The sequence below is a fragment of the Macaca thibetana genome, chromosome 16, assembly GCF_024542745.1.
Source record: "Macaca thibetana thibetana isolate TM-01 chromosome 16, ASM2454274v1, whole genome shotgun sequence".
In the NCBI taxonomy this organism is placed as follows: domain Eukaryota; kingdom Metazoa; phylum Chordata; class Mammalia; order Primates; family Cercopithecidae; genus Macaca; species Macaca thibetana.
The window spans coordinates 27020865-27045317 of NC_065593.1; the positions used below are offsets into that span (position 1 = coordinate 27020865).

General features: G+C 49.6%; 1 protein-coding gene across 2 annotated transcripts in view; it reads left to right on the top strand.

Moving 5' to 3' along the window:
• Window positions 1-24453, top strand: part of RHBDL3 (rhomboid like 3) — a 62416-nt gene that overhangs the window by 24697 nt on the left and 13266 nt on the right. For both annotated transcript variants that reach the window (XM_050763825.1, XM_050763826.1), the window contains 3 exons: window positions 5881-6029; window positions 10251-10363; window positions 17742-17842. In XM_050763825.1, coding sequence (XP_050619782.1) covers window positions 5881-6029; window positions 10251-10363; window positions 17742-17842 — 363 coding nt within the window. The remainder of the gene's footprint in view (window positions 1-5880; window positions 6030-10250; window positions 10364-17741; window positions 17843-24453) is intronic.

Sequence of the window (24453 nt, forward strand, 5' to 3'; positions counted from 1 at the left end):
GTGTTGTAACCCTGGACTGCAAAGATATTCTAAAGATTATTACTTCCAACAATATTGACTGCAGCCAAATCCCCATAGGACCACTGCCCCCCACCCACCCCAAAACAACAGCAACAAAAACAATGTCATAAGTTCATTGACTTGGGAGATCTAGCCAGGCTAACTCATTAAAGCCAGTTTATTTAGTTCCTCCCCAGGTGGGTAATGTGGACCAGTCATTTGCTCCATTTTCCCGCCTGAAAATCAGAAATAACCAGACCTGCACTCCCTCTCCCAGGCCACCTTTATTATAGTGAGAGAATGGCTGTGGTGCTTTCTGAACACAAAAGCGTCATACAAACACATCTGGGAGGGAGTGTGAACAGGTAAATGTGGGCTTAACATTTTTAAAGAACATTCTCCCCTCAGGGAATCCTAATCCTCTGTGCCTATTGTTATGCTAAATTCTATTGCTTATGCAACAGAATCCAAAGGTACCCCTCGCTGTGTTGGTGCCCATGTGTGATAAAACTCAATTCTTTTGGCTTCTCCGCTCAAGAACCTGTGTAGCCCACCCCAGCTCCAGCTCCTGAAGGGATGCTTGGCTTCACTCTGGGATTTGATGATCTCCGCTGTTTCTCTTCCAAAGCCATGGGCCTAATTACCGCCTCTGCATATGTTCTTGTAAAGTTCCTGCCTAATCAAACGGCAGGATCGTTAAGCTTCACGGCATCCTTCTTCTTTTTTTCTAAGTCAGAATATCTGGTCTGCAGGCCAGCGTTCCCCTGTTTGTTGTTATGGCTTCATCCAAGTACGTGTTGAAGTTGCGATTTTTCTGAGATATTCTTGGACTTGTTCTTCAAGTGCTTACTGTGTTGGTCTATTTATTAACTTCTATTTGAGGCCCAATAATAACAAGATGCCTTGGAAGCAGGATTTGCTGCCAGGCCACCCTCATGGTGTTAGGTGGACAGAACAGCTCCTCAGAGAGCCCAGGAGAATACAGCTACCAGGGGACTAAGCCATTCCCAGGCTGAGCGCAGAAGGTTTTAACTCAACACTAATTATAGCTTCCTTCTCTAAGTGTGTGCCGGGCAAGGGGCTGGCTCTTTGTGTATAGTTTATCACTTTTAAACCTCATGGCCACTCTGGAAGTCTGGGTATTGGTACCCATTTCCAGATAAAGAAACTGAGGACCAGAGAATTCAGTTTGCCCGGGTTGATCAAGAGGAGTGATTTTGTGTCCAGATTGTTTCGTATGAACCTCAGCTATGTAAACCCAAACCGCCAATCTAGAAGAAACTGGGAAGTGCTCAAATGGCTGAAATAATGATCTCAAAGCCCTTGTGCTATAACGCCCAAGGCTTTTGCCTTCTATACAAAAGAAGTAACCTGGCTTTCGGATTCCATAATGAATAGAAAATAGGAGGGACATGGTGCGAAGAAACAAAGGGGTCCACTAGCAGCAAGCAATTTGGGTGCTGACGAGTTGATGGGTGCAGCACACCAACATGGCACAAGTATACATATGTAACAAACCTGCATGTTATGCACATGTATCCTAGAACTTAAAGTATAATAAAAAAAAAAAATTAAAACCAACTTTCTATAAATGTCAAAAAAAAAAAAAAAAGAAAAGAAAAGAAATAGTAGCCGACAGCCTGGCAGTGAAGGAATTGACAAAAGAAAAGTTTATGGCTCACGCCTGTAAGCCCAGCACTTTGGGAGGCCGAGACGGGCGGATCACGAGGTCAGGAGATCGAGACCATCCTGGCTAACACGGTGAAACCCCGTCTCTACTAAAAAATACAAAAAACTAGCCGGGCGAGGTGGCGGGCGCCTATAGTCCCAGCTACTCGGGAGGCTGAGACAGGAGAATGGCGTAAACCCGGGAGGCGGAGCTTGCAGTGAGCTGAGATCCGGCCACTGCACTCCAGCCTGGGTGACAGAGCGAGACTCCGTCTCAAAAAAAAAAAAAAAAAAAAAAAAGAAAAGTTTAAAGCAGACCTGAATCTTAAAGCAATACAATAATTAGCTGAGTGCGGTAGCTCACATCTGTAATGCCAGCACTTTGGGAGGTCAAGGTGGGAGGATCTCTTGAGCCCAGGAGTTCAAGACAAGTCTGGACAACAAAGTGAGACTCTGTCTATACAAAAAATCAAAACATTAGCCAGATGTGGTGGTGCATGCCTGTGGTCCTAGCTACATGGGAGGCTGAGGCAAGAGGATCGCTTCAGCCCAGGAGGTCGAGGCTGCAGTGAGCTGTGTCCATACCACAGCACTCCAGCCTGAGTGACAGAGCGAGATCCTGTCTCAAGAAAAAAAAAAAAAAAAAAAAAAAGGAAAAGGCATACAAGAATTTGGGGGGCTTAGCCGGACGCAGTGGCTCACACCTATAATCCCAGCACTTTCAAAGGCTGAGGTGGGCGGATCACTTGAGGTTAGGAGTTCAAGACCAGCCTGGCCAACATGGTGAAACCCTGTCTCTACTAAAAATACAAAAATTAGCCAGGTGTGGTGGTGGGTACCTGTAATCCCAGCTACTGGGGAGACTGAGGCAGAAGAATTGCTTGAACTCAGGAGGCAGAGGTTGCAGTGAGCCAAGATAGTGCCACTGCACTCCAGCCTGGGCAACAGAGTGAGACTCTGTCTCAAAAAAATAGAGCCTTGGGTATACGAGCAAAAACACTATCCTGGCTGAGCGTGGTGGCTCACACCTGTAATTCCAGCACTTTGGGAGGCTGAGGTGGGTGAATCATTGAGGTCAGGATTTCAAGACCAGCCTGGGCAACATGGTGAAACCCTGTCTCTACTAAAACTACAAAAATTAGTTATGTGTTGTGGTGGGTGCCTGTAATCCCAGCTACTCGGGAGGCTGAGGCATGAGACTTGCTTGAACTCAGGAGGCAGAAGTTACAGTGAGACTGCACCACTGCACTCCAGCCTGGGTGACAGAACAAGGCTCTATCTCAAAACAAAAACAAAAGCAAACAAAAAATGCCATCTTCCTGGGGTTGCTGGAGAAAATATCACTCTTACAGCCCAGATCAATACCTGAGATATTCTTTCTTTTTTTTTTAGACGGAGTCTCACTCTGTCATCCAGTGGCGCAATCTTGGCTCACTGCAACCTCCGCCTCCTGGATTCAAGCAATTCTCCTGCCTCAGCCTCCTGAGTAGCTGGGGTTACAGGCGCCTGCCGCCAAGCCTGGTTAATTTTCGTATTTTTAGTAGAGACAGGGTTTCACCACATTGGTCAGTCTGGTCTCAAACTCCTGACCTCGTGATCTGCCCGCCTCAGCCTCCCAAAGTGCTGGGATTACAGGCGTGAGCCACCGCGCCCAGCTCATACCTGAGATATTCTTAAACAGTTATGCATGTGCCCTGATTAAGAACACAGGGACGTAAATGATACATTTTAGCAGGAGTCCCAGAAAAAAAAAAAAAGAGTTAAGATAAATACCCTTTTAGAGATTAAACAAGTATGCTTCAGTCACGTGTGCAAAATCAACTTCTGTGGAATGTTGGTGAGAATGTGGAGAAACTGGAGCCCTTGTGCACTGTTGGTAGGAAGGTAAAGTGGTGCAGCTGCTATGGAAAACAGTCTGGCGTTGCCTCAAAAAATTAAACATAGAATTACCATATGATCCAGCAATTCCACTTCTGACTATATCTCAAAAGAATTGAAAGGGACTGGAAGAGATATTGATACACCCATATTCATAGTAGCATTATTCACAATAGTCAAAAGGTAGAAGCAACCCAAGTGTCCGTCAGTAGGCGAATGGATAAACAAAATGTGGTCTATGTTCACAGTGGAGGCTGGGCCTGGTGGCTCACGCCTGTAATCCCAGCACTGTGGGAGGCCGAGGAAGGTGCATCACCTGACGTCTGGAGTTTGAGACCAGCCTGGTTAACATGGTGAAACCCTATCTCTACTAAAAATACAAACTTAGCTGGGTATGGTGGCAAACGTCTAATCCCAGCTACTTGGGAGGCTGAGGCAGGAGAATTGCTTGAACCCGGGAGGCAGAAGTTGCAGTGAGCTGAGATCATGCCACTGCGCTCCAGCCTGGGGGACAGAGCGAGACTCCATCTCAAAAAAAAGGAAGGGAAGGCTGGGTGCAGTGGCTTATGCCTGTAATCTCAGCACTTGAGAAGGCAGGAGGATCGCTTGAACCCAGGAGTTCAAGACCAGCCTGGGAGGTAGAAGTTGCAAGCTGAGATTGCCCCAGTGCGCTCTAGCCAGTGCAACAGAGCGAGATCCTGTCTCAAAAAAAAAAGAGGGGCCGGGCGCGGTGGCTCAAGCCTGTAATCCCAGCACTTTGGGAGGCCGAGGCGGGTGGATCACGAGGTCAGGAGATCGAGACTATCCTGGCTAACATGGTGAAACCCCGTCTCTACTAAAAATACAAAAAACTAGCCGGGCGTGGTGGCGGGCGCCTGTAGTCTCAGCTACTTGGGAGGCTGAGGCGGGAGAATGGCGTGAACCCGGGAGGCGGAGCTTGCAGTGAGCCGAGATCACGCCACTGCACTCCAGCCTGGGAGACACAGCGAGACTCCGTCTCAAAAAAAAAAAAAAAAAAAAAAGAGGGGGGGATCATTCTGATACATGCTACAACATGGATAAACCTTGAAAATATTATACCAAGTGAAATAAGCCAGACACAAAAAGACAAATACTGTATGATTCCACTTATATGAGGTACCTAGAGTAGTCAAATTCATGGAGACAGAAAGTAGAATAGTGGTTGCCAGGGGCTGGAGGGGAGGAGGGGGTGGGATGTCATTGTTCAGTGGGTACAGAGTTTCAGTTTTGCAAATGAAGAGTTCTGTGGATGGATAGCAGTGATGGTAGCACAGCAACGTGAATGTCATTTAATGCCACTGAACTGATTAAGGCCGGGCTCAGTGGCTCATGCCTGTAATCCCAGCACTTTGGGAGGCCAAGGTGGGCAGGTCACATGAGGTTAGGAGTTCTAAACTGGCCTGGCCAACATGGTGAAACCCTATCTCTACTAAAATACAAAAATCAGCTGGGCATGGTGGTGCACACCTGCAATCCCAGATACTTGGGAGGCTGAGATTGGATAATCGCTTGAATCCGGGAGGCGGGGGTTGCGGTGAGCCAAGATTGCATAATTGCACTCCAGCCTGGGCGACAGAGCAAGACCCTGTCTCAAAAAAAACCCAAAAAAACTGATTAAGATGGTAAATTTCATGTTTATTTCACTATAGCTTTTAAAGAAATCAACCTGTGTGGAATTTGTCATCTCCCAAGTGGGTATGTGAGTTATTACTGGAATTAAAGTTCAAAATCCTCCAAATCCTTTCTACTTAGCATGGAGGAAGTGTGGACAAAGAGACCCCAGGACCATTTTGTTTCCATTTGACACAAAATAAGCAAACAGAAGTGGGTGAGGGGTGGTTAAAAGCTCAGCTTAGACCAGGCCTGGTGGCTTACGCCTGTAATCCCAGCACTTTGGAAGGCCAAGGTGGGCGGATCACCTGAGGTTGGGAGTTCAAGACCAACTTGACCAATATGGAGAAACCCCATCTGTACTAAAAAATACAAAATTAACTGGGCGTGGTGGCGCATGTCTGTAATCCCAGCTACTCAGGAGGCTGAGGCAGGAGAATTGCTTGAATCCAGGAGGCGGAGGTTGCCGTGAGCCGAGATTGTGCCATTGCACTCCAGCCTGGGCAACAAGAGCGAAACTCCAGCTCAAAAAAAAAAAAAAAAAAAAAAAATTGCTCAGTTGGGTACTGACTGTGGGGTATCCCTCTTTCTCTGAGAAGGAAAGGTGATAACTTCCCGTAGGGACTCCCAGTGCTAGTTAGCACAACAGGAAGTTTCCTGGGCAGTGTGCACCTAGTAACAGACTCTCTCTGTTCTGTCCAGGTTGCCTTTTTCCTCTACAATGGGGTGTCGCTGGGTCAATTTGTACTGCAGGTAACTCATCCACGTTACTTGAAGAACTCCCTGGTTTACCACCCACAGCTGCGAGCACAGGCTTGGCGCTACCTGACATACATCTTCATGCATGCAGGGTGAGTACCTGTCTTCTTTTGCTCTGTCAAAAGACCCTACAGAAAAACAAGTGGCCAAGATAGCCTGGATTGAAATATAGTTTTTAGTTTATTTTTATCTACTTGGACACAGGATTTGAGATGGCTGCTTGAAACTTATTTAATACCAAAATTATGTAAATTATTGAGAGTGAATGGGAAAGGGAAAAATATATAAGAAGGAAAATGCTAAAAGCCAGCAGTGAGAACAGCACACACATACACAGCATTTGATTCCATGTACTTGCTAGAGGTGGCTTGAAAATTTATTCTAGTGCTTCCTAGTGGCTTCCTAGAGCTTTTGCTTTGGCCACTAGAGCAAAAAGGGAGGTCAAGCCACCAGATTTATTGTCCATAACTGTGTGAGTGCCCTCACTGTGTGTGAGTTCCTCCCAGTGTCGTCTCCATATATATAGAGGGTCTTCTTGAGGAACTCTGGCGATAATTATAGTTTCTATTTATAGAGCCCTGTAGCCTATTTTGGGGCTGGAGCACAATCAGTTTTCACTGGTGCCTCCCACTTCATGATAAAAACCTACCAGCTGGCTAGGTGACCACCCAGGTCCATGTCCCTTGAGCAGCAGTCCGGAGGCTTTCATATGGTAGAAGCCCTTTGATGGGAGAGGAGAGACCCCAGACACCAAGCCTTTGTGGTGTCTTCTCTTCTGCAGCCTCTCCAGAGAAGTGAAGGAGCTCACAGTTAGCCTGGAGAAAGCCCTGGGGGTGCCTGGCCCTGGAGTGGGAACTGGGAAGGGGGTGACTCTGGCCCCAATGACGCCATCATTCCCATGGCTCAGCAGAAAGACCCGCAATGACCAAGAGGGTTGTCCCATGAGCCTCCCTTCCCCAGAGCCTCTAAAGCAGGTGCAAGAGCTAATCGCGAATTGGCTGCACCTGCAGGGGAGGGTGCTTTCTGGTGAAGAGACCTGAATGAACGCCTCTGCTCGGGCGAAGATTACCATTGGTATAGGCTGCTCACCTTGTCTGGCTTGCCCCAGGCTTCAATCTCACAGGGATAAGGAACAGCAGGATGGCTGTCATGCTTCACTCACATCCACTCATAAGCCAGGGGTGACAATAGACACGGGGATTTCCCTGCCCAGGCATCCCAAGCCAGTGGCCGCACGTGGGTTGGGACTGTCTGCCTTCTTTGCAGGACTGCCCCCTGACTTCTCTTGGGGCCTCAGGCTGAGGAAGGAGAATAGCCAAAGCCTCCTTGCTCCATCGTCTGCCTCCTGGAGCCAAAAACAGTGTGCTCACAGTGGACAGGGCTTGGATGCCCCCAGCTGAGGCCTAGAGGGCTGGCCATGGGCCTTTCTCCAGTAGTTCCTTTGATGGGTCCACGCCTGCCAGGAAGAGTCCTGGGAGGATTCTCCAGGTCTATGGATTTTGAACAAGGGGCTCTTGCCTGGTGTAACAGAGATAGCAGTAGATAGGAGATAGGGACAGCTGGCCAGCATCTAGGGAGATCGCAGCAAAGTGACCTGTTGGCCAGGTGTATTGATTGGCTCACACCTGTAATCCCAGCATTTTGGGAGGCCAAGGTGGGAGGATCACTTGAGGCCAGGAGTTTGAGATCTACGTGGGCAACATAGTGAGACCTTATTTCTACGAAAAATAAAAAACTTAGCCAGGCCAGGTGGTGCTTGCCAGTAGTCTCAGCCACTCTGGAGGCTGAGGTGGGAGGGTCGCTTGAGGCCAGGAGGTCAAGGCTACAGTGAGCCAAGATTGCATCGCTGTACTCCAACCTGGGAAACAGAGTGAGACCCTGTCTCAAAAAAAAAAAAAAAAGTCACCTAAAAAAAAGTGACCTGTTACTCAGAGACACACTGTAGGCCTGGGAATCCAGAAGCCAGTGTGGTAAAGAGGAGCTCAGATTAGGAGGCAGGAGCCCTGAGTTCCTCCCCTGGCCTCTGCTAGTCTTAGGTTCTGAGACTGTAAAACAGGGCATGGTTCTAGAAAAGCCTGTAAGGCCCCTCCGCCTGGGAATCTGATGTTGTCACTCAGCTCTCTTTCCAGTGACTTCTCCTGACACCTCTAATCTCCCTAGAATCCTTTAGGTAGCAGTCAGTGGTGGGTAGAAGATTCTAGCATAGTAGGAATTTAGGACACAGCCTAACCTGCCTGAACTACCTCGCAGGTGCACTCCTGAGTAAGCAGGTGCCCATGTGTTGCCCACAGTTCCTCTGCAGCACAGCTGGGCCTCCAGGCAGGGCCCTGTGGCCAGCAGCAAGGCGGAGACCCAGGCAGGGCCCAGGCTCCCTGTTAAAGGCTGTTACTCCCTGACATACAGCATCCCCTGGGAGCTTCCCGGGGGATGTCTGCTCAATTTAAATGAGACAGTGGGTGTTAAAGTGCTGTATAAAGTTGGAAGCACCCGATTGATTTAGTAATAGTCATGTTACAATCTTTTCTGGCAATATGCACACAGCTAGACACCCCACAATTTTAGCAGCAAGATCTAGTCACAGGTGGTATAGGGAGGCAGGCGTTCACAGGGTCAGAAAACCTGGGGTCCCATCTCCCAGTCCTGAGGATTTTGGAGCAGAATAGGTCTCTCTTTTTTTTTTTTTCCCTGAGATGGAGTCTCACTCTGTCACCCAGGCTGGAGTGCAGTGGCATGATCTCGGCTGACTGCAGCCTCCGCCTCCCAGGTTCAAGCAATTCTCCTGCCTCAGCCCCCCGAGTAGCTGGGATTACAGGCGCATGCCACCACCCCCAGCTAATTTTTGTATTTTTAGTAGAGACGGGGTTTCATCATATTGGCCAGGCTGGTCTTGAACTCCTGACGTCATGATCCACCCACCTCGGCCTCCCAAAGTGCTGGGATTACAGGCTTGAGCCACCGTGCCCGGCCTAGGTCTCTTCTTATACTAGGAAAGAGAAACCTCCCTTTGATTGACTTTAAGGGAAAACTTTGAATTATTAAGTTATAAAATGTATCTTTAATGCCTGCACTTGTTTTGAGAACATATTTTTCTTTAAACATCCATAGCTCTTACAAATAGAGCCAGAACATGGCCGGGCACAGTGACTCATGCCTGTAATCCCAACACTTTGGGAGGCCAAGGGGTGGATCACTTGAGTTCAGGAGTTCAAGACCAGCCTGCCCAACATGGTGAAACCCTATCTCTACTAAAAATACAAAAATTAGTCGGTGTGGTGGCACATGCTTGTAATCCCAACTACTCGGGATGCTGAGACAGGAGAATTGCTTGAACCCAGGAGGCAGAGGTTGCAGCAAGCCAAGATCATGCCACTGCATTCCAGCTTGGTTGACGGAGTAAGACTCCATCTCAAAAAACAAAACAAAACAAAACAAGAACAAACAAACAACAAATAGAGCCGGAACGACCACATGACCCAGTGAATGGAGCAGGTCAGGCAGATTAGAGACCTGAGCTGTTGTCTCAGCATGGCCACTAACTGTGACTGGTCATTATCTCTGAGCCTTGTTTTTTCACAGGTTAACTGATGGAGTTGCTGGATCTTTTTTTTTTTTTTTTTTGAGACAGAGTCTCGCTGTGCTGCCCAGGCTGGAGTGCAGTGGTGCGATCTCGGCTCACTGCAACCTCTGCCTCCCAGGTTCACGCCAATCTCCTGCCTCAGCCTCCTAAGTAGCTGGGACTACAGGCACCCACCCACCACCACACTGGCTAATTTTGTTTTTGTATTTTTAGTAGAGGGGGGTTTCACCATGTTAGTCAGGATGGTCTTGATCTCCTGACCTTGTGATCTGCAAGGTCTCGGCCTCCCAAAGTGCTGGGATTACAGGTGTGAGCCACTGCGCCTGGCCTTTTTTTTTTTTTTTTTAATTTAAGAGATGGGGTCTCACTATGTTGCCCAGGCTGATCTTGAACTCCTATGTTCAAGTGGTCCTCCCACCTTGGCCTCTCAAAGTGTTGGGCTTACAGGCGTGGGCCACTGCGCCCAGCCTAGTTGCTGGATCTTGACTGTGGTTAGTCTGTCTCACTGTGCCAACTGAAATGCTGCCAGTCATCGCCCAGGCCTTGCACATGTGTTCCTGTCCCATCTGGAAGGAACACTCTTTCCAAGATGGTCTGAATTGTCATTCCTTCCCCTAGACCATGAGCTCCTCAAAGGCAGAGATGGTGTTGTTCACTCCTGGATCCCTGGCATCTTGGGGGATGCAGGTGTTTGTTGAATGAATGAATGAATGAATGAGTGTGGTCTCTGTCACAGGATAGAACACCTGGGACTCAATGTGGTGCTGCAGCTGCTGGTGGGGGTGCCCCTGGAGATGGTGCATGGAGCCACCCGAATTGGGCTTGTCTACGTGGCCGGCGTTGTGGCAGGTAGGCAGGTAGGCCCTGTGTCCACAAAGGCACATTGCCCCAGGGTGGGGTGGGAGACCCTGTGGGGTGGGACAAGCCCCAGGCTTCCAGGACACACAGAAGATCCTCATCTCCAAGGCTCCTGAGTTACCGGGCTGTCCTCCAGGCACAAGCACCTCCCCAGGAGGCTGGAGAGGGGACTGCTGCCCAGAGAGGGAGGTGTGTGGCAGGACGGGGCAGGAGAGCACTGGATTTGGGACAGGCTGGCCAACCGACTCTCAGTCTCACACCACCATGTGGTAGCTTCTGAGCTTGGGGAAATTTCCTAACCTCTTTTGGCCATGTTAAGCTTTAAGAGGGAACTAATGAGATCTGCCTATAGGCTTGCTCGGAGGGTGGAGTGAGTGAGGCAACAGATGGAACAACAGTGCTCTGATAACTGCAAGGACACAGTGAGATCCCCAAGGGGGAATCAAAGGGGTGAGTGGAGCCAGGTACCGTCCTGGCCGCATAGCACCTGTCCCCAAAAGGAGAGCTGGCTGCTACCCAGACCAACCGCAGTTCCCTTGCCTGACCCACTGCTGACAGGGAGTCTGGCCTAAGAGGCAGTGAGCCCTGGCTCCATCTGAAGGCGTCTGGGCCTCCAGCTGACTGGGCACACATGTGGCAGGTGATCATCCTTCATGGATAGTGGCCAGAGTGACTTCCAGTGAGCCTTCCCCCTTCTGCCCCTCCCCAGTGGGAGGTGAGGTGGGTGAAGTGAGCTGGGGAGAGCGTGGCTTGCCCCTCCCCAGTGGGAGGTGAGGTGGGTGAAGTGCGCTGGGCAGAGCGTGGCTTGCCCCTCCCCAGTGGGAGGTGAGGTGGGTGAAGTGCGCTGGGCAGAGCGTGGCTTGCCCCTCCCCAGTGGGAGGTGAGGTGGGTGAAGTGCGCTGGGCAGAGCGTGGCTTGCCCCTCCCCAGTGGGAGGTGAGGTGGGTGAAGTGAACTGGGGAGAGCGTGGCTTGCCCCTCCCCAGTGGGAGGTGAGGTGGGTGAAGTGAGCTGGGCAGAGTGTGGCTTTCTGCAGGAAGAGTCTGCCAGCCAGGCCTCTGAACATGAGGATCTCCCTCGTGATATCTCCAACTTTATTGCCAGCTGTTTTTCTTTTCTTTTTTTTTTTTTTTTAACAAGGTTTGCCGCTTCAGCTCTTCAGCTTGACAGCTGTGCCCAAGGGAGCTTTGTGTGTATGTTTAAGTAAGATCTTAATCCTTTCTGAGTGGTATTAAAGTTGTCATCAGGAGAGCCGGGCAGTGTCAGCCTTGTAAACAAGAGGCAGGCAGGGACCCTGGGAGTAACTGAAGTGGTTTCAGAAATCAAAGAGGAAGGGTCCCACCCCACCCACAGGAGGCTGGTCTGCTAGTGCATGAACCCTTGACCCGGAAGATTCACCCTGCACCATGTCCTTCGCTCCTGTATGCACTGAGGTTAAAATCACTGGCACCTTGGACAGCACCCCTGCAAGCCCCTCCCAGAATCCAAGGCTCACCGCGTCCTTGAACAAAGGGCTAATGCGCATCTCTAAGTGCCAGACTTGTTCAGCCACCCACACACCCCCTAATCCTGACATCTGAGGATTTATAGCCCCATTTTCCATACCTCAATACCCAGAGACCCAGATGTCAAATAGCAAGGAACAGGGAAGACATTAATAACATTTGCAGCCTTAGTATTCAATTAGATGGGAATGCCAATAACCTAGAAGACAAAAACAAGATTCAAACGGACTCAGACCTCACCCAAACCAGGTGACATGCAGTGGGGGGACATTGTAGGTGTCACCTCCCCAGTGACACCAGTGCAGAGTGGGAAGATTCAGACAGAAGCAGAGCTCATCACCTGAATGTGAGCATGTAGGGCTGTATCATTGAGCACATGGCATGCACTGTTCTGTCTGAGTCATTGATTAAGACCAGAGGGCACTCTGGTCACCACACATGTCACTGATCTCTATGATTGAGTTGATTGATCTGCCTCTGCTGTCTACCCTTTCCTGTCCTCCCAAGCTCTCCTCTGAGAGGGGAGCTGGTTTACAGCTAGCCACCCCCGGGTGGCAGTTATCAGTGCCTACCATATGCAGGCCGTAATTCATCCACACGACAACGCTACAAGGTGGACACTGTTGCTCTCCCCCAGTACGGATAGGAAACCAAGGCTTAGAGGGCTAAGTGACTCGCCCAAGAAGACACAGTTAGACAGTGGCGGAGCTGGGCACACACCCAGGCTGTTTGACCCCCCAGGCTGTGATCTCAACCACTACAATAATGTGACGAGAACCAAAAGATGGGCCCTGTCCTTTTTGCAGTTAATTTATTGTCAGAAACCAAGGCAGACCAGGTGCAGTGACTCACACCTGTAATCCCAACACTTTGGGAGGTCAAGGCAGGAGGATCGCTTGAGTCCAAGAGTTCGAGGTCTGCCTGGGCAACATAGGGAGACCCTGTCTCTACAAAAAGCTTTTAAAAATATTAGCTGGGCATGGTGGTATAGGCCTGTAGTCCCAGCTACTTGGGATGCTGATGCAGGAGGATTGCTTGAGCCCAGGAGTTCAAGGCTGCAGTGAGCTGTGATAACACCACTGCACTCCAGCCTGGGTGACAGAGCAAGACCCTGTCTCAAAAAAGAAAGAAAAAAACCAAAGGAGACCTTAATAGATGTCTGGCAGTCTTACTCTCTAATTCCTGCCCAGTGAAAGTGTTTCCAACCCACACTTTGTAACGAGGATAGCTAACCTCTATGGAGCATATACGTGCTCCAGGCATATGATGAGGGGTTCGCGGATGTTCGTGGATGCTATTCTCATCACAGCCGGTGGGTACTGTCACTCCCATTTTACAGGCAGCCCAGAGAGGTGAAATGACTTGTAGATTTGCTTACCTGAGAAGTACTACAACTAGGGAGGAGCCCTTCCCAAGCCCTGTGCTTCTAACCAATGCTTGAGGCCAATGTGCAAATTACTTATGGCTAGCAATTATATGGCACACAATGTAGGTATTTTAAAAACCTGTATCTTGGGCCGGGCAAAGTGGCTCACTCCTGTAATCCCAACACTTTGGGAGGCGGAGGTGAGGGTATTGCTTGAGGCCACAGTTCAAGACCAGCCTGGGCAACATGATGAGACCCCATCTCTACCAAAAAAAAAAAAAAATCGATATCTTAAATGCATCACCAATCTTATATTACAGATTGTATAGATTACTAACCACATGTGCATCCCCAGAGCCTAGCACAGGGCTTGGCACATGTTAGGCAATAAATATTTGTAGAATAAAGGAAAGTGGCCAGGCCTGGTGGCTCACACCTGTAATCCCAGCACTCTGGGAGGCCGAGGCAGGTGGATCACATGAGATCAGGAGTTGGAGACCATCCTGGCCAACATGGTGAAACCCTGTTTCTACTAAAAATACAAAAATTAGCTGGGCATGATGGCGGCACCCGTAATCCCAGCTTCTCAGGAGGCTGAGGAAGGAAAATTGCTTGAACCTGGGAGGCGGTGGTTGCAGTGAGCCAAGATCGCATCATTGCACCCCAGCCTGGGCAACAAGAGTGAAACTCCATCTCAAAAAAAAAAAAAGGAGGCCGGGCGCGGTGGCTCAAGCCTGTAATCCCAGCACTTTGGGAGGCCGAGACAGGCGGATCACGAGGTCAGGAGATCGAGACCATCCTGGCGAACACGGTGAAACCCCATCTCTACTTAAAAATACAAAAAAAAAAAAAAAAAAAAACTAGCCGGGCGAGGTGGCGGGTGCCTGTGGTCCCAGCTACTCGGGAGGCTGAGGCAGGAGAATGGCGTAAGCCCGGGAGGCGGAGCTTGCAGTGAGCCGAGATCGCGCCACTGCACTCCAGCACGGGCGACAGAGCGAGACACCGTCTCAAAAAAAAAAAAAAAAAAAAAAAAAGATATGTAAATAAAGTTATATTACTTAAAGATAAATGTTCCGCCAATTTTGGGATTTTTTTTTAAGGCCAAAGAAGATGTTGAAGAACACCTGCTTTAAGTTTTTCTGGGCTAAAATTATCACAGCTGTACACTATGGCAAAGTTGCCAGTTTATCTGTGTGCTGGCATGAACTTGGAATTTTGGGGTGCGGGATACAGAATTTGTAATCCTGAACTAAGGCCCATGGGTTGCCTGTGTGCAGAGGTGTGGCGTGTCACTCCAGTTCATTCTCTCCTGGTCCTCTGCCCCCATGACCTCTGTGGAATTCATACTGGTCTTATCTGCCTGTACCTGTTAGGATCGTTCAGAGCTTGTGAAGGGATTCCTCCCAGACCCACACTTCCTGCCCAGGGAGGGCCTTTATTACTGGGTTTATGTGTACACAGCCCCATGTTTGTCTTTGGTCTCTCCCAGTTGCTCTAGTCCAGGCCTTACCTGCAGTCACTGAAAGTCTTTGCATTTTTTGTTTTTTGAGGTTTTTCTGAGACGAAGTCTTCCTCTGTCATTCAGGCTGGAGTGTAGTGGTGTGATTTCGGCTCACTGCAACCTCTACCTCCCAGGTTCAAGCGATTCTCATGCCTCAGCATTCCGAGTAGCTGAGGCTATATGCGTGTGCCACCATGTCTAGCTAATTTTTGCTTTTTTTTTTTTTAGTAGAAATGGGGTTTCACCATATTGGCCAGGTTGGTCTCGAACTCGTGATCTCAGGTGATCTGCCTGCCTCAGCCTCCCAAAGTGCTGGGATTACAAGGGTGAGCCACCACACTGGCCCAGAAGTCTTTATATCACCACTGGGGGGCAGGTGGATTCAGGCCGTTACCTTCGAGGTTCCAGAACCGGAACCCAAGCCTCGGCCCCTGGATCTTAGGCCAAAACTCAGGTCACTGAATTTCTGATCTGGAAGGAACCAGGGAGGTCCCCTCCAGCACTGGCAAACTGTTCCCTAGGCCGCGTCCCCACGTAGCCAGAGCTGCTGCCTGTGTTCTGCTCCATGGCTTAGGGCGTCCCTGAAAGGTTTGCTTTGAAGAGAATTTTGCTGCTCAAAAGTCGGAAAGCCTTAGACCTCACTCTATAGATGTGAAAGAAAACTGAAGCCCAAAGAATTCAGGGACTGTGCCCAAGGTCACACAGCTAGCTGGCCAGGCCCCTTCCATACTCCTGCCACAATCCGAAGCTGACCCTTGACCCTAGGGTCAGGACTCCGAGTGTGGATGGGGTGAGGGAAAGGTCAGGGTGTGCCAGCTTGACCCTGGCAGGGGCCCTTCCCTGCCTGGGGCTGCCCTGAGGCGGCTCTGCCTTGGTGGACCGCGCTGGGGCAGGGGCGAGGGAGTGGACTCTGGGCGGGTTTGTACAGACCTGCTCTGCGAAGAGAGGCCAGCCTAGGGAGGCTGGGGCTTCCTCTGTCCAAAAGGTAATTAATGAGGAGCAGCCTGGGCAGCCAGCCCTCATTGCAGCCCCGCAATGCAGCCTTCGCAGACAGCCCCGCCAGGAGAGCGTGGGAAACCTTTGTCATGCAGATCCTGCTGCCTGTTTGTTTGCCACCCTGGGATTTTTCTTTCGTGTTATATATGGCTGACCCTGTGGCTAAGCAGTAAAAAAAAGCAAAAGAAAAAGAAAGTTATCTGACAATAGATCAATACCTAATTAAAGCCAGAGGGAAGGCATGAAAGATTTATAGTTGCCCTGGGAGGGGAGGAGGACTTGGGAGTCCTCAGTTCATGACAGGTTTTTTTTTTTTTAGAGATTACATCCCCCTTGAGACCAAGAATTGGTTGTAGGGAATCTCTTTCTTGAAGACCTCAGTGAGTAGGGGAGGCCTTGATGGAGGTGGGGGCAGGGGAGGTGGAAGAGTTTATCAGGGGGCTCTGCTGCCAGGTCCTTGGGTGCTCTGGTTGCTGGGCTGGGCCAAGCCTCCTCCTAAGTCCGTGGATCTTGCACCCCATAGAGCCTGCAGAATTTGGCTTTCTGCCTGTCCCTCCTTTCTCCAGCAGCTAATTGGCTCTTGAGCCCGCAGGCATTTTCCAGTGGTAATTTCTGCACACTCACCCAGGCCAGCCACCTCTCATCCTCTGAGCCCTGGGCTCTACCTCCTAGTTATTTTTAGTCTCCCATGTCCTTCCCTGGAAGCCAAAGCATTGATCACACTTAAATGAGACCAGAACAATAAATTTCCCCTCTTCTCTTTGCTCAGCTTCCCTCCCAGGACAAAAGTTTGTCATCCCCCAGACCAAGCCTCGCATACCCTTCCTTTCCCCCAGAGGGTATGACATCATCTCTTTCTCTTCCCTGTGACTTTTCAAGGACATGTTTCTTCCAAAGGAGCCCCACTTGAGAGATGCTCTTGGCCTTTTGTGATTTAGCTGGGCTGGAGGGAGGGTGGAAGTAACCCTAAGTAAGCAGTTTTCTAGATGCTGTTGAACAGAGGGAGAGATGGAAGAGGGTGGAGGTTAACCTCTGGGCCAGTTTGGGGCGTGGCTGCTAGAGAGGCCAAGAGTGCGGGCTTTGGTCAAGAACACAGGTGGGTTTTGCATCAGGCAGACCCAGACAAATCCTGGTTCTAGCACTTCCTACCAGGAGACTCTGGGCTCAGTCTCCTCATCTTGGGAATGAGGCTACTGGCACCTGCCTCAGAGGGCTGTCTTGAGGGTTGAAGGGAAGAAAGTCTGTAAAATGTTTGCCTGGTATCCATGTCACCTAGGTGGCAGCTGTTTCTGCAATAACTACTGCTACTATTTTTGTTATGGTTCCAGAACCCTGACATAACACCATGTCAGGCAGAGGCTGGGTTGAGAGGCAGATAATCCAGGTAGAAGTCTGAATTTTACTTTGGGCTGGACACTTCCCTCTTTTGAGTCAAAGAATCAAATGGTTCTTTCAGCCAGAAATTAATCCTCTAAGAAATGCATTGGAGGCAGGGCTCTGTGGCTCACACCTGTAACCCCAGAACTTTGGGAGGCTGAGGCAAGAGGATTGCTTGAGTCCAGAAATTTGAGACCAGACTGGGCAACATAGTGAGACTCTGTCTCTACAAAGAAAAATACAAAAATTAGCTGGGCATTGTGGCGCACGACTGTAGTTCCAGCTACTTGGGAAGCTGAGGCAGAAGGATCACTTGAGCCCGGAGGTCAAGACTGAAGTGAGCTTACCGTGCCACTGCACTCCAGCCTGAGTGACAGAGTTAGACCCTGTCTCCAAAAAAAAAGAAAGAAAAAGAAAGGAAAGGAGCGAAGGAGGGGAAGAGGGAGAGAGGGGAGGGGAGGGGGCGGGGGGGGGAATCTCCCAGGCAACATGGACTCAGAGGAGGAAGAGGTGGAGCCTCTTGCTCTGGAGTCTTAGCATGGAGCCTGCAGAATCCAAGGCCTGGGGCTGGGGTGGGTGAGCCGAGTCCCGCATTCCTGAGAATTCTCGTGGTCTTTCTGTACTAGGGTCCTTGGCGGTATCTGTGGCTGACATGACCGCTCCAGTTGTGGGCTCTTCTGGAGGGGTGTATGCTCTCGTCTCTGCCCATCTGGCCAACATCGTCATGGTGAGCACCTCCCATTCTCAGCGTGTCTTTCTGGCCCTGTCCTCTGCCATCACTGGGCCTGAGTATTAATCCACTGGAGCTGGCTCACCAACAGCCAGGCAGACCTGACCTGGAGCAGAGTTCTCACACGCTCCTCAGCCTCTGCAGGCCCATTTCAAATGGGTGCCTTCTGAATGTGATTCCTGTTTTCTCCAGTCATGGCTTGGCCTAGGACCGTGCCCATCTCCTTCTTCTGCCTCTTTCCCATTCACTGACGTTAAAGAGTTAACATTTGGCCACTAGCGTATATGGCCATTGGAATTGCTTATTTATCATAGATTGTTAAAAGGGCCTTAGAGATTATCTCATCAAAATTCAAAAGGTTAAGTGACTTGTCCAAAGTCACAGTTAAGTTTGTGGCAAAATGAGGGCTTGAACCCATATCTCCTGACAACCATTCAAGAGTTGTTTCCTGGCCAGGTGCGGTGGCTCACGCCTATAATCCCAGCATTTTGGACGGCCGAGGCAGGCGGATCACAAGGTCAAGAGATGGAGACCATCCTGGCCAACATGGTGAAACCCCGTCTCTACTAAAAAAATACAAAAATTAGCTTGGCGTGGTGGCATGCTCCTGTAGTCCCAGTTACTTGGGAGGCCCAGGCAAGAGAATTGTTTGAACCTGGGAGGCAGAGGTTGCAGTGAGCCGAGATCGCGCCAACGCACTCCAGCCTGGCGACAGAGCGAGACTCCATCTCAAAAAAAAAAAAAAAAAAAAAAGAGTTGTTCCCCTATCCCAGCCTGTCATGGGAGGAGGGCAGCGCTCCATTTCTCATCCTCTGCCTTTTCCTGGAAGGTAGTACAGTGTGATAGTGAAGGACATGGGCTGTGGAGCCAGTCAGCCTAGGTCTAAATCCCTGCTACACTCTGGGCAAATTACTTAACGACTTTGCACCTCACTTTCTACATCTGTGAAATGGAATGGGAGCTGGGCACAGTGGCTCAGGACTGTAATCCCAGCAGTTTGAGAGGCTGAGGTGGGCAGATTGCATTGAGCTCAGGAGTTTAAGACCAGCCCAGGCAACATGGTGAAACTCCATCTCTATAAAAAATACAAAAATTAGCCAGGCGCGATGGTGCATGCCTATAGTTCCAGCTACTACGGAGGCTGTGGCTGGAGAATCGGTTGAGCCTAGGAAGTGGAGGTTACAGTGAGCAGAGATTGCACCACTGCACACCAGCCTGGGCAACAGAGTGAGACCCTGTCTCAATTTAAAAAAAGAGAAAGAAAAGAAATGGAATGATATACAGTAAATGAGATAAAGTTCAAATAACCACCTATATAAATGTAAAATTAATTTCCTTCTCCTGACAGAAGAGGCCAGAATGGGCTCAGACTAGACAAAGCCTTGAAGGCCAAAAATTGGGATCTGATAGTCTTAGAGGATGTCAAAATCCTTTTTTTGGAAGCAGTCTGAAGTCTGAAGGCTGATGGAGGAGTCAGTGGCTAACCCTGCCCAACCCCTCTGCTGGCCTGGGAGCCTCCAGGTCTTAGTTGTCTGTTTCCCCAGTACCTGGCTTACAGCTGGGAGCATGGTAGATGGTGCCCGCTACATTTTAGTGAATGAAGGAAGGAAGGAACAATGTCCAGAAAAGGCATAGCTTTTCTTTGGGGTCCTCCTGTTCTCACCCACTCCTCCATCAGTGTCTTCGCCCACGTGGCAGATGTTTGAATGCTCAGTGATCGCAGTGCACAGGGCTTGGAGTTCCTGAATTATCCCATGTTTTTCTTCCTTATCAATCTCACTGTCACCCACCCTGCTCCCAACCCTGTCCCTTTTGTTCTCATCAAAATGCCCATTGTACATTGAGCAAGAGAAGAGAGAGCACAAGAGGGAGGGGAAAAGAAAGGAAGAGAGGGGGAGAGAGAGACACTGAGTACCTGCCTACACTTGCTACTGGCCTGAATTTTGGCACCTTCAGGTGAGTACTCAGAGAGAGGCTGCGGGTGTTGGGAAACGTGGAACGGTGAGCCTCTCAGTGTGTGTGTGCAGGTGTGTTTGCACATGCACACAGCTCAGTTTGTTGAAAACCCGAGCGTATGGGCTGCCTCCCGTGGCCCTTTTAAATGGGTCATTCTGTATCAGTGCCACATCTTTCCCCAGACACAGCTTTTCCTCTGAATTCTGCCTCCTCCACTCCCCCCTCCCCCTGCCCCAATTCCTTTCAGTAGGGGAAGGAAATGCTAACCTCCTCCCTCCCATTCCGCCCAAGACTTGTATGTGTGTAGGGGTGATGAACAAGCTCAACTGAAAGAGAACACAGGGAGGAAGACACAGGCTGGAGTTCGTAACGATGCCCTGTTCCCACCCTCTTCCCCACCTCATGGGAAACAGCCCTGATGGCCCAGAAGTTCCCATGGTGAAGTCAGACCACCCATGGACCATGGAGTAGGGCATGGGGGTCGAGAGAGGTGTGAGAGCAGTTTTGTTCCAGTTGACGCTTCTGTCTGGCAAGTAGCCCATGGCCTGCGGCTGTGGAGACCGGCAGCCCTATCTGAGCCCAATGCCTTCCAGAAGCAAATGGCTTTCCCTAGCCAACTGGGAGCTGTGCAGTCCCCAAAGCATGACACATGGGGAGCCCTTCTCTAGGAAGTTGTATGGGCCGGGCGCGCTGGCTCACACCTGTAATCCCAGCACTTTGGGAGGTCAACACAGGCAGATCGCTTGAGCCCAGGAGTTCAAGACCAACCTAGGCAACATCTCTACCCATCTCTACCAAAACTACAAAAAATCATCCTGGTGTGGTGTCATGCACCTGTGGTTCCAGCTACTCTGGAGGCTGGCTGAGATCACCTGAGCCAGAGAGGCAGAGGGCCATGAGCTGAGATTGCCTCTCTGCATTCCAGCCAGGGCAACAGAGTGAAACCCTGTCTCGAAAGAAAGAAAGAAAGTTATGTGGTGTTTATTGACGATGAAAGAAAACTCATTGTCTCATTAACAAGGTTGATTTCTCTTGGTCAAGAGGCTACCTTTACTCTAACTAGTTCAGTGCCAAGCAGTTCAGAGATGCGTTGGGTCGACCCGTATGAAATTGCCCCTTCTGGCCGGGTGCGGTGGCACAAGCCTGTAATCCCAGCACTTTGGGAACCTGAGGTGAGCGGAACACTTGAGGTCAGGAGTTCGAGACCAGCCTGACCAACATGGTGAAACCCCGTCTCTACTAAAAACACCAAAATTAGCTGGGCATGGTGGTGCACGCCTGTAATCCCTGCTACTCAGGAGGCTGAGGCAGTAGAATCACTTGAACCCAGGAGGCAGAGGTTGCAGTGAGCCGAGATCACACCATTGCACTCCAGCCTGTGCAACAGAGGGAGACCCTGTCTCAAAAAAAAAAAAAAAAAAAAAAAAAATTGCCCTTTCTATGGGCCGTCAGCATTTGAATAGTGGCAATTTTATGTGGTTCTACCTAATAGATATACTATTGTTTTCAGCTTCAAAAGGAAGGTTTGAAGTGTGTGTGTGTGTTATACACAGTAAAGTGCCTCATCAGAACTAAAAGAAAAAGCATAGATTTGAGAGAACATCCACATTTGAGTACCAGTGTCACCATCTTAATAGCTATGAGTCTATTACTCAACTTCTTGGAGCCTCAGTTGTCTCATCCGTAATCCCATCTTCACAAAACGATTGTTTGGGAGACGAGAAAATGGACAAAATATTTCAACAAAAGATCTGGAATGTGAAAAGCCCTATAATCAAGACTTCTTTCTTTCTTTCTTTCTTTCTTTCTTTTTTTTTTTGAGACAGGATTTCGCTCTGTCGCCCAGGCTGGAGTACAGTGGCACGATCTCAGCTCACTGCAACCACCACCTCCTGGGTTCAAGCGATCCTCCTGCCTCAGCCCCCCAAGTACCTGGGACCACGGGTTCGTGCCACCATGCCTAGCTAATTTTTTTTTTTTAATTTTTTTGTAGGGACAGTTTCACCATGTTGCCCAGGCTGATCGTAAACTCCTGAACTCAAGCGATCCACCTGCCTCTGCCTCCCACAATGCTGGGATTACAAGCGTGAGCCACCATGCCCCACCAAGACTTCTTATTTTAAACACTAGAAAGATACAGACACACCTAATTGAATACTTTATTAATTGCCTCCTGCTGGCCAGAATTCCATTTTTTAATCTACAAGATATTTACTTACACTTTGCTCTGTATGATTGATGTTTTCCCAAAATATTTGAGATCTGAATTTTCACAAACTGAACCATATTGTCAAAGCACAAGTGAAGATGGTTGCCTAAAACACACTAAAGATTTGTTATAAGCTTTACTTTATTGGCCCAGCGCAGTGGCTCATGCTTATAATCCCAGCACTTTGGGAGGCCGAGGCGGGCAGATCACGAGGTCAGGAGTTCGAGACCATCCTGGCTAATATGGTGAAACCCCATATCTACTACAAAATACAAAAAAATTGTTTGGGTGCAGTGGCTCACGCCTGTAATACCAGCACTTTGGGAGGCTGAGGCAGGCAGATCACAAGGTCAGGAGTTTGAGACCAGCCTGGCCGATATGGTGAAACCCCATCTCAACTAAAAATACAAAAATTAGCTGGGCATGGTGGTGAGTGCCTGTAGTCCCAGCTACTCGAGAGGCTGAGGCAGAAGAATCGCTTGAACTTGGGTGGCGGAGGTTGCAGTGAGCCAAGATTGCGCCACTGCACTCCAGCCTGGGCGACAGAGTGAGACTCCGTCTAAAAGAAAAAAAGAAAATACAAAAAATTAGCTGGGCTTGGTGGTGGGCACCTGTGGTCCCAGCTACTCAGGAGGCTGAGGCAGGAGAATGGCGTGAACCTGGGAGGCAGAGCTTGCAGTGAGCCGAAATTGCACCACTGCGCTCCAGCCTGGGTGACAGAGTAAGGCTCCATCTCCAAAAAAAAAAAGGGTTTACTTTATTAAGGAAAAATCCTTTTATAGGACAAATAATCACTCCCTAATTTATCTGTGTCATGCTCTCACATTCCCTGTGTTGGGTTTTCTTGAAGTCATTTCACAAGAAACCGTTTCTACCAGGGATAGATGTAGAAAGCTGTGTTGGAATGGAAGCTCCCGGCCTGGCTTTCAGCCTCTGCACTCTTAACTGGTTGGGTGAGCAAGATGCTGAGGGGACTGCTTACCAACTTGTTCGCTGTGGGTGAGTTACTGTCTCACTCTTTGAGGCTCTGGGAGAGAATGAAATTAAAGGGCCTGCAAAAGGTTTGTATTCCCCAAGGATCTGCGGGCTTTTCGGCATTTATAGCAGCAGCAGTGCTGGCTGCGTGTGAGATTTTTTTTCTTCTCTCCTGTTGTTTCAGTGCTGATTTTATTGGCGGGAATATTGGATTGGGAAAGTAAGGCAGCTGGTTGGAAGCAGGGACTCTCTAGTTTAACCCCTCGGCTGCTGGGAGGCAGATCATATTTACTGGCGTTCCTTCGCTCCGTTTGTGGGCAGCTGGGACAGACGGCACAAGCACATGGAATGTGACCTCTGAAGTGTAGGTGGACAGAGCCCTGGACCAGGAGCCCAGTCAGCTCGCCATTCACTCACTGTGACCTTGAACCAGCCTGCCTGAATCCTCAGTTTCTTCTTCCCTAAAGTGTGCGGCAGAGGGATGGACTGGATCAGTTTGGCAAGCTCCAGGGCTTTCAGGGGCCAGGCACGTGTTGTAAACCCATAAAGCGTGCCTGGGAGGTGCTGTGGCAAAACGAGTCATTCAGATTCAGAATTTTTCTTTTTTTTTTTTTTTTTTTTTTTTTTTTTTTTTTTGAGACGGAGTCTCACGCTGTTGCCCAGGCTGGAGTGCAGTGGCCGGATCTCGGCTCACTGCAAGCTCCGCCTCCCGGGTTCCCGCCATTCTCCTGCCTCAGCCTCCTGAGTAGCTGGGACTACAGGCGCCCGCCACCGCGCCCGGCTAATTTTTTGTATTTTTAGTAGAGACGGGGTTTCACTGTGGTCTCGATCTCCTGACCTTGTGATCCGCCCGCCTCGGCCTCCCAAAGTGCTGGGATTACAGGCTTGAGCCACCGCGCCCGGCCCAGATTCAGAATTTTTCAAGCCGCTCTGCAGGGCAAACTCCCCGTCTTTGTCTCAGGTCAAGATACTGCCACACATTTAGATGATGCCTACTGTGTGCCAGGCAGTGGTCTTAGTACTCTACATATATTAATTTATTTCATTCTCACAACCACCTGATGAGGTGGGTAACTGAGGTAAGGTGCTGTTGTTATTCACAAATGAAAACAATAGAGAAAAAGGAATTCTGAGCCACCCCACCAATGACCAACCAGGCCAAGAATAAGGATGGTGCGTTTAACATCTATCCCAGATAGGGCCCAGGAGGGGCATGGAGGCAGGAGACCTCAGATAAAGGAGAGAGCCATCCACATGTTCTAATTTACTTTGCCTGATATTATCACTCAGGACACAGTGAAAAAGACACTGTCTTCAGATAAGATATTCACTCAGGCCAGGCTCAGTGGCTCACACCTACAATCCTAGCACTTTGGGAGGCTGAGGCAGGTGAATTGTTTGAGCCCAGGAGTTCTGGACCAGCCTGGGCAACATAGGGAGACCCCATCTCTACAAAAAAAAAATTTAA